Source organism: Crocodylus porosus, unplaced genomic scaffold (assembly GCF_001723895.1).
Source record: "Crocodylus porosus isolate Cpor-Errol unplaced genomic scaffold, CroPor_comp1, whole genome shotgun sequence".
Classification (NCBI taxonomy): domain Eukaryota; kingdom Metazoa; phylum Chordata; order Crocodylia; family Crocodylidae; genus Crocodylus; species Crocodylus porosus.
Window position 1 is genome coordinate 188,405,278 of NW_017728886.1, and position 10,429 is coordinate 188,415,706.

Consider the following 10,429-nt stretch of genomic DNA (forward strand, 5'->3'; position numbering starts at 1 on the left):
TTGGATGAGGGGGTAAAAAGCACCCTTTTCAAATTTACTGATGACACTAAGAAGTGGGGGGATGTGGACATGCTAGATGGGCAGAATAGGCTGCAATCAGACCTAGACAGGTTACAGGGGTGGGCGGATGGGAATAGGATGGGATTCAACACTGACAAGTGCAAGGTGCTGCACCTGGGTGCTGCACCTGGGGAGGAAGAACCCGCACCATACCTACAGGCTGGGGAACGCCCTTCTCATCAGCGCAGAGGCAGAAAAGGATCTTGGAGTCATCACTGACTCCAAGATGAACATGGGCTGGCAGTGTGGGGATGCAGTCAGGAAGGCCAACCAGAGGGTATATTCAGATTAGATATCAGGAGGCGCTACTTCACTGTCAGGGCAGCTAGGATGTGGAACCAACTTCCATGAGAAGTGGTGCTGGCTCCTATCCTGGGGGTCTTTAAGAGGAGGCTAGATAAACACCTTGCTGGGGTCGTTCGACCCCAGTACTCTTTTCTGCCATGGCAGGGGGTCGGACTTGATGATCTGCTCAGGTCCCTTCCAACCCTACCAGCTATGAAACTATGAAACCCCCATCCATAGTAAAGAAGAAGCAGGTCCTCAGCTTTCTTTGAGAAAAGGAAAAGATCCCTGCCGCTCCCTCAAAGAAGTAATATAAGTGGTCACTGCTACAAGTAAAAGTCGGCAGCTTGGGACAGATAAGAAGCAAGAGCAAGCTGTCTTGTAAGAGCCAAATCTTATTTTGATGCCTAAATTGATCCTTCGGAGGCAACCATATTTGCTTTGGAATAAGAGAGAACAGAACTTGGCTTGCTGTTAGCCCTGTGCACCTCTACTACTGCTTCATGAGTTACCTCCTAGCCTCACTGAAGGCTATGGGATTATACTCATATGAATAGGTCCAGTGAATTTATTACAGTTCTTTATCTAGCCATTCAGTCCAAATTTCCTAGCTATTTTGTTAGTAGACACTATGTAATACCAACTCATTATTAATGTTTAATAATATAATTTCTTAAGTTATTGGACTGAAATCCCCAACTTAATATGCAATTATGCAAGTAATAACTTCATTTTTCATGTAGTATTCATGATGCTCCTAAATAAAAATTTACAAGTAGAATCATTGAACACAAGACCTGTCCATTCCATATACCTACTCAGCCCAACCAATACAGATTCTAACAGCGGGTATTTACTATTCTAAATTCTTATAGTATATTCTAATACTGAGTTTCATTTTTAATGTGTGGCTTACCTAACAGTGAAATTAAATGCATAGTACAAACTACCTTTAATTGTGACAAAGAAGCATCATTAAACGACCTGCTACACCACTTTTCAGAAAGGTATGTAAGCAATTCCAACCACAAACTTACACAGGTGTAAGTAAAAGCAGAATATGTCCTTATTGATCAAATTTAAATTAAAAGTCAGTTGTTACATGAGTCAGAAAATAATTCATCTTACAGTCTCCATAGTGGTGGATGTAGAGTACCAACAGTACTCTAAAGTAATAAAAATATTTTAAGACAATCTTGGAAGGAAACTGAGCAATACCCTCCCCCCATCCATCTCCTTTAACAGGTAAAGTGCCAAGCACTTTCAGGCCATTATTTTTGTGTACTTCAATACATACAAGGAGGAAGTACATTGATTAAGAAAGTCACATTTTACAAAGTCATGCTTCCAAGTTGATATTTGTATATTAAATCAATGTATGGTACATGACCTCTTCTATATCCTTGCAATGCCTGGGTCCAGTTGCAGTCCATGCAATGCCTAAGACAAGTGAAAGTCCCATATTCCAATAATCTTTCCTTGTAATTAATGAAAACTCATAAACAAAAGTTTTAACCTGGGGCAGATGGGGGAAATTCTGCACAAGGGTGATTACAAACTTCTCTCACCAAATAAATTAAACCAAGCACCTTCTCCAACTCAACATCATCCTAACAGCTACTGTTTCAGTCCCTCTCCTTACATGTTCCTAACCATAGCATCTTCTCTCCTTGACATTCTGAATAGGGAGAATGTATTTAAGAAAACAAATCCGCACCCTCTAAAGTGAAAGATATTGCCTTGTCTTCAAGCAAAACCAGATATCTCTACCTCTCCCATTAAAATCCACATACTTCTTGCTCAAACAAAACCACAAAATCATTCATGTGGTTTATTCCAGCGCCACAGAAGCCCTCTGATACAGAAAATAGAATCACAGACTACAACCAGAGAACAGTAGGACTGGAAGGGACCTGTAAGATCATCAAGTCCGGTCCCCTGCCGGAGGGCAGGAGGTATTTGGGCTCAAATGACCTCAACTACGTGATTGTCCAGCCTGCTCTTGAACACCTCCAGGGATGGCGACTGCACCACCTCTGCTGGGAGTGTGTTGCAGATTCTAGATGTCCTTACAGAAAAAAAGTTTTTCCTTATGTCTAAGCCTAAAATTTTCCTCAACTAGCTCATGCCCATTGGACCTCGTCCTCCCAAGGGGTGCTTTTCTGAAAAGTTACTCCCCTACATCTTGGTGTTTGCCCCGACATACTTATAGGCAGCTGTCAAGTCACCTCTCAGTCTTCTCTTACTCAGACTGAACAAATCCAGTTCCCAGATTCTCTCCTCATGCCTGTCCTCCAGGCCCCTGATCATATGGGTGGCCATATCGCAAAGAAGAATTTTTCCAAGTATTTGAGTTGGTCTAAAAAAAGATATCAGATCTGCCCGAAGAACTTGGTCTGCCTATGTCCTTGCAAATTCAACTAAGGTTAATTTTTGGCATGTTTTTGCAAGGTACACGGATTTTGGGGGGGTTAATTTTCCAAAAGTAACAGTAGCAATGACCCTAAGAAAGGGCATTGCACGTGCCTGCCTAGGCTATTATATTACTTAATATTATACTATTATATAATACCTACTATTATATTACAGCCTTCCTAGGCTATTATATTACTTAATATTACTTCCTATATTAATAGGAGTAAGTGTTTATCAGACTAGTTCCTCCCCCACCCAATTTAAAATATGAACCCTGGGATAGAATCTCATCTCATTTGTGCCAGTTTTACTGACTTATATGGAGTTTTTGCCCACTGTCACCACTGAAAATAACTTCAGCATCACTCTTACTGGCCTACTTAAGAAACCTGTGAAACACCTAACACAGGAGAGCAACATCATACACAAACTCAGAACACCGGAGACTCCCTATGCCCAGAGAAGGGTGACTGCCCGAATGCTTGCCATGAACTTTTTTCCAACTACTCAGCTGATCTAATAAAAGCTATAACATCTACTCAAAGAACCTTGCCTACACACTCTCAGGCACATAATGAACAAATTAGTAAATTAAACTATATCAGATTAATTTTAGGCTATGATTTTTTCATTCACAGTGTGCATTTCTTGCATATTTTCCCTTTTGTTTCTCAATGGATCTTCCAGTAGCATTCATAAGAAATTGCAATGTGCAGGAGAAAGCAGGTTTCTTTCCCTTAATTTACAGCTTAATGAGGCCACAGGATAGACTCACGGATACTAACCTTTGTTTAGCCATTATGATTGCCCTTTCTAACCTTGACATTTTCTTCTTGGGTAAACTGATAAGGTGCCTCTGTGTTTCCAGTGTTCCCTTATGAATACTATGGTAGCGTTCTATTTTTAATGGTGGCTGCTGTGAATTTACACTTGTGACATTATCTAGTTTGACAGGGAGACAAACTAGATAATGTAACAACTCTTTACTGCTTCTGCATCCAATATTCACTAGATACCTAATAATGCTGTTACAGGAATGTTTAATTGACACAGTTGAAATATTATAATTATTGGATCCATCATTAACATTCTTTGATTGCAAAGATGCCATCCTCTGCTCTTGTAAGTGGTAGGGCATTGAAATTTGCATGTCTTGGAATTCCAAGACAGAAGAGTCATAAAACAGGTCCAGCAGAACAAGGAGAGGATACAGAATCATAGTATCATAGAAAATTAGGGTTAGAAGGGCGCTCAGGTGGTCATTTAGTTCAATCCCCTGCTCAAAACAGAACCATCCCCAATTAGATCATCCCAGCCAAAACCGGCCCCAGGACCGACCCCTGGGGCACTCCACTTGATAGTGGCTGCCAACTAGACATTGAGCCATTGATTACTCATCTCTGAGCGCGATACTCCAGCCAGTTTTCTATCCACCTTACAGTTTATTCATCTAACCCATACTTCCTTAGCTTGCCTGCAAGAATGTTGTGGGAGATGGTATCAAAAGTCTTGCTAAAATCAAGGTACACATCCACTGGTCTTCCTGCGTCCACAGAGCCAGTCATCTCATCATGCTGGCTAGGCATGACTTGCCCCTGGTGAATCCATGCTGACTGTTCCTAATCACCTTCTTCTCCTCCAAGTACTTAGAAATGGATTCCTTGAGGATCTATCTGCTCCATGAGTTTTCCAGGGACTGAGGTGAGGTTGACTGGTCTATAATTCCCTGGATCCTCTTTTTTCCCTTTCTTAAATATGGGCACTATGTTTGCCCTTTTCCAATCATCTGGAACCTCTCCTGATCACCATATGTTTTCAAAGGTGGCCAGTGGATCTGCAGTCACATCAGCCAACTCCCTTAGCACCCTCAGGTACATCCCATCTGGCCCCATGGACCTGTACTGTATTAAAAGAACAATAACAGGCTCAAATTTGGTGGTTGCCCTCTCATGTCCATTTTTTTAAATTCCTGTCAATTATTTATGAAGGGATTTAAAATATTTCAACTCTCCTTTTTACTACGGGGAAAAGTGATGGCCACCCAGCACTCATGAGCAACAGAATAATGCTTAATGTCAGTTTTAGGAAACTACAGTCCTAATCCTCATCTAATTTACACCAAATTAAGTGTATTGATTTTAGTGGTGTTATTCCTACTTAACCCTTGAGTAAGTGAGGAGATCATCTGACCTCGTTTCAATTTCACCTTTCCAACAGTTATAAAATGAGAAGAAAATGGACAATGATGATGAGTTTTAAATAAGCATACAGTGCAGTAAGCACCCCCCACCACACACACACACAGATCCTTATCATACCATTTATTCTTCCCATCAAAAGCTATTTCAGTCACTTAACCAAAGGTATATTTTGTGCCCACCACAAACCATGTAATATACATATTATGTATAGCCCCAAAAGCAACTTTTGTTTTCAGCACTTCCAGATTTTCCTCTGACCTAACTTTGCCCCTCTCCACTTCCCAGTGGGTGCAACAGCAAGAGGGGATTATGTTGATATTCTTCCAGATAGCATGTTTTAACCAGCTGCAGAGATGCATCCTCTTAGAGCAGTGTTTCTCAACCCATGGGTTGCAAGAATATACAAACGGGTCATGAGCAAACTTTAAAAATGGATTCACCTTTAAAGGAGAAACATGTGGGAAATCCTGGCGTTTCCCTTGCAGGCTGGCAGGCTTCCAGCTTGCAAAGGGCTGCTTGGGGCCCCCCTTACCCCACATACATGCCACCCTACTCCAGACACTGTGGGGCTGGGAGGAGTGATGGGCACTGGGTTGGGACTGGCTACTGATGTTTACAAATGGATCCTGGTACAAAGGACCACTGGTGGAGAACCACCCTCTTAGAGGCAAAAGTGGGAAACCATTGTCTTAGAGGCAAAGGAGGGATTCCTGGGGGGAGCTCTCCCTGATATAGAGGCGGTGGAGGCCTCCATACAAGTACCCCCTTTTGCCTTCCACCCTTTTGTCTTCACCCGAATATTTCTGTCAATGCATTAGGGCTATTTGCAAAGAGAAAATGGTTTTGTAGGCAGTTAGCTATGACCGGCTGGCATCTCTACACATTCAGGAGAAACTGAAAGTGAATGAGCAGCTCCTCCTGCTGCAGGCAAGGAAGTGTGGTGCAGGGAGGAAGGAATGCATGCCCTGCACAGCCTGGGGACCGGGGCGGGAAGCCAAGGAGATGAATCCACCGAGGATTGCTCAGGCAGTGGATTCACACAAACCAGCTTGCAGCTCCCCCTCACCTTGTTGGTGAAATAAGAAGCCAAGTAGAAGAGGCAGAAAGAGAGACCAGCTGCAGGTCTCTTTAAATACATCTGTCAAAGCATCTCCCCCGTCTCGGTGAGGATGATCAAGGCACTGGTGCTGCACGCTGTGATCAGCTGGAGACAGTGCTCACGAATCTGCTACCTGGAGTGGCTGCCATGACAGGGACACGTTGCTCTGTGCTCGCTCCAATAGGCACAAGAACAAGCTCCGGAGGCCCGGCCTTCTTAAAGGGGCCACGCTGCCTCCCGGTGCAGGAAACTCGGGCAGATAGATACGGGTCGCACAGACCCGCTCTTTCTCCGCCCCTTTCTGGGGCGCACACCTCCTTCCTCTCCCGCCTCGGTCTGCGGGGTTTACGCATTTAGAAGGTCATCAGTCAGAACTGCTCTAGGCGTCTGTGTGTGTGACAGCAAGCAGGAACGACCTAGATAGACGGATAGATGAAAGAAAAGGAGGTAGGTAGGTAGGTAGGTAGATAGACGAAAGAAAGAGCTATACATATAGATAGATACAAGAAAGAAAAAAGAAAGAACTATACAGATAGATATAAGAAAGAGCTATACAGATAGATAAATAGATAGGTAGATATAACCCATACACACAAACACACACAAAGTAAATGTACATAAAAGTTCTAATGTATAACCTGTATTCTGTATATATACATGGGTTATATATATGTGGGTGTGGGTGTGGGTGTGTATAAAACCCATCCTGCAGAAAGTCATTGAGAATGATCACCTTTGATCTAGAAATCTGTAGGAGGTGTTTCCAAACCTCACAGAAAAACCCCATTGTCTCTTTTAAGCTGTATAGGCATGCCTACATGATGAAATGAAGAAATAACACAAGTGGGTTAAATCAAGTTCACTCAAAAGGATTGGGAAGCCTCCTAACTCTCCATGGGGTTCCACATCTTAACAAGAGCACTAGCTAGTGGTCCTATACTTCAATATTTCCAATCGGAGCACCTTCAAAGAGATGCTTTTCTAAAGTAGCCTGTAACTGAAAGGTTTCTTCCTTTATATATACACAAATGTATTTTTTTCCCAAAATATGTATCCCTGTCTGTGGCCCCATGAGGACAAGATTAATCATTAAAACTTTTCTAGATATAAAAAGGTGATACTGTTAAAGTATGTCAGGTCAGAAGGAGCAGCATTATCCTAATGCAAACAGAAACTTAATAATGGAAGTTTTAACTGTGAAATTATCTAGGATATCAGAACCTAAAAATACATTTTTACTTATAGCCAAGCTATTTTTTTATGAGTTTAGAGGCTTTAAGAGCTCCTTCTGAACCTCTCTCAGTCAGCTGAACTCACAGCAATAAGGCACCTAGCTTCCTAAAAGAAGAGGTGGAAGGAATTGGAGAGGTGGAGAGAATGGGACAAAGAGAGTGAAATGTGTGTCATATCAGGATTTTATCAGCACTCAGTTGGAGTGACCATATTAACTCTTGTAGATTCACCATTGTGACAGTGTGGTAATTCCCAATTCATGCTACCTCATACCACAGTACCATATAGTCCTTCAAATATTCATATTTATATACAATACATAATCAGTTGTAAGATTTAGAAAAGATATACAATAATGAGACAAAAAAATGAACATTTAAATTAGTGTAAGAAATGGACAGCTGTACCATCACCAGTACTACGATATCAGAGAGTTATAGTACTACAATATCAGAGAGCACAGTGAGTTCAAAGAAGCTTTGTAATGCACGTGCTATTAGAAGATAGTACTTGTAGCTCAGAAATAATTACATTTTTTGCAATATGTACATTACATTTTTCATGAAGGTAGCAGAAAGCATTTCTTGATACAGTTACCCTAGTATCATCTTTTAACGTATACTCTTCAATCTGACCCTTTGAAAGTGTAATTAATTCTTTCAGTTGTAAAAACTGGATTCCCAGTCAAAACCACTTTTGTGAGATTAGGATTTATGTTAAATGCACCATCCTCTATTTTTGTGATGTTGTTATTGGAGAGATCCAACAGTTTCAAATTGACCATATTGTCTGTGAATTTTCTTGGCAAGCTTTTTATGGCATTACAGCACAGTGTCAGCTCACTCATATTTCGAAGGCCTGAAACAATAGGTAAAGTGCTGAGACAGGTTTTATCCAAATGCAGAAATGCTAGCTTAGTATTATTTATGAATAGATTGCTGGGAAAATTTCCAAGACAATTTAAAGATAAATTGAGAACTTCCAGCTGCTCCAAACCTGAAAGGAAATCACAAGGCAGCACTGAAAGTAAATTACTAGATAGGTCAAGTTTTCTTAACTTGCTAACAAACACAAATGGTAAAACATTTTGGATTCTATTTTTAGAAATTGAGAAATGCTCTAGGTTATGGAAGATTGTGAATACAGCATGTGGTATCACTGTAAAATTATTATCATCAAGAAGCAAGTCATTAAGATTCATTGTGCTGTTAAATAAACAGTTGGGCAAATGGCTTATTTTGTTGTGTGACAGATCAAGGATCTTAAGTTTAGGAGTAGAATCCAAAACTCCTTGTGGTATGGTGTGGAGATAGTTACTAGCCAGCATCAAGGTATCAAGCTGAGAGAGACCCGCAAACATGGATGTAAGCATCTGCAGTCTGTTATTGGAGAGGTCCAGGTAAGAGAGTTTTTCTAAGGAGCTGAAAATGTTGATGTCCAGAAGATCTAGTCTGTTATCGGCTAAATTTAACCAAACAAGTTTCTTTGTTTTCTTGAACAATTTTAATGGCAGGTCTGTGAAACTGTTTCCAGAGAGATCCAAAGACAGGATGCTGTTGCTGATATCTTCAAAAGAATCATTTTGAAGCGAGAGTTTGTTGTGAGCTAAACCAAGGAAAGTTAGATTGTGGAAGTTCTGAAAGGCTCCTCGAGGAATGAGACTTAGAGAGTTTTCATTCAAGATCAATGTTTCTGTTTTTTGGTCAAAATCAGGAGGAACTTCATTTAGATTGGCATGCCGGCAATCTGTTAATGGGTGGATACAAAAGCACTTCTGGGGACACCCAGGAATTGAAAGGATATATCCAAAGAACAGCAGAAACAGCAGAGGAATCATTATTGCTACCTGTAGAGACAGGGTCTGGGGAAAGGAGGGAACAAAACAACCAACAAGTGTTAGCTCTTTCATTTGGGTGTGATTTAGTTTTTAACAAATAAAGATAATGGTGGCAGTTTCACATTTTTCAGTCAACCAGAAATTCGTCCTCGATGAAAAACAGGGAATACAAGGCTTGGCATTTCTAAGGTAAAACATAAAGAGATTTTTTTTTTGTTTCCAAAACAAAACTAAAAGCCTTTCAGAATGTCTAACATCATCAAACAGCTGGAAGACATTGTTTTAAATGTTAGCTTATAAGCAACTTTTAAGAAAAGAAGAAAAATCAACCATATTTGTTGACAACAGGTCACTTCTGGAAAATCAATCCTTTCCTTGTTAAAAGATCTTATAAGTCAATCTCAATATTCTACAAGTGCAAAAGCAAGTTAGAAATCAACATACAGCAAAATATTTCTAAGCAAGTGGCCAATACCTGAGATGTCCCTGTGTACTCTTGGGTATACCTTCAGCAGTCTGACAAATGCAATTGAAACTGATCTCGCAAGCCATAGCTTTCATTGCTTAACCTACATTCTTTGGCTTGGCTTCTTGATTCAGCAGGCTTTCCCGGAAAAAAGAATGAGCAAATACAAGCAGACAGCAAATACCTAGACTTAACAGTAATACCTAGACACTATAGTGACTGGTGCTCTATAATTATTTTTGGCAGACAGAGAATATAGATTCTGTCCCACCTAGCCATTCTTAATGGGTATTTTTTAGTTATGCAGGTCCCATTTTTCAGGAGTGAGCAGTGAACATAAATGCATGGGGCTGGACCCTCGGTTTTGTACAGATGTAGATGGACCACCTTGCTGAGGCTGACGGGTACAAGGAAGTAACCACATTTTAGAGCGCAAGGGACAGTAGCACAGAGGACTTAAAAAAATAGAAGACATGGACACTTACATGCCACAGTGACAGAATACTAGAAATGTGTAGATAGATTACACTGTAGCCCTGTTATGCAACATGTAGAAATGCTGTTTGAAGAAGTTTAAAAATTGTTGTTTTAAAGATGCCAAATCTGTATTTTGCAGACAAAAGTGTACTTTTTAGTATGCCGCACATTCCACACAAATCACTTTTAATGTAGCTAAGAACATTTTACAGCTGTTTGTAAAAATAGGATTGTAACTGAGGGATTAAAAGATATTTGACCTTGACATGGTAGTGTATCTTTATCTTGCATAATATTTATTCAGTGTCTCTCTTTGTGCTTTCTGCAGTACTTTTTATAACAGTGAAAGATTGCTG

The 10,429-nt window shown here is 40.6% G+C and overlaps 2 protein-coding genes across 3 annotated transcripts in view; both read right to left on the reverse strand.

The window, feature by feature from the left end:
- Nucleotides 1–6,233, reverse strand: part of TMEM241 (transmembrane protein 241) — an 88,864-nt gene extending 82,631 nt beyond the window's left edge. The window contains exon 1 of one of the 2 annotated variants that reach the window (XM_019546974.1): nt 6,028–6,233. In XM_019546974.1, the coding sequence (XP_019402519.1) occupies nt 6,028–6,099 (72 nt within the window). In that variant the 5' untranslated portion in view covers nt 6,100–6,233. The remainder of the gene's footprint in view (nt 1–6,027) is intronic. The other variant, XM_019546965.1, reaches the window with a different exon arrangement.
- A 1,664-nt stretch (nt 6,234–7,897) lies between these two features.
- On the reverse strand, nt 7,898–10,167 carry LOC109318003 (insulin-like growth factor-binding protein complex acid labile subunit). The gene is made up of 2 exons (XM_019546999.1): nt 9,606–10,167; nt 7,898–9,154 (listed from the first exon to the last, which is right to left on the reverse strand). Exon 2 carries the CDS (start codon nt 9,128–9,130, stop codon nt 7,919–7,921), a length of 1,212 nt encoding a protein of 403 aa, XP_019402544.1. The 5' UTR covers nt 9,131–9,154; nt 9,606–10,167; the 3' UTR covers nt 7,898–7,918.
- Between the last annotated feature and the right edge of the window lie 262 nt (nt 10,168–10,429).

What these genes read in the sequence shown, in the direction of transcription:
- LOC109318003 (XM_019546999.1), bottom strand. Translation starts at nt 9,130, where the DNA reads ATGATTCCTCTGCTGTTTCTGCTGTTCTTTGGATATATCCTTTCAATT.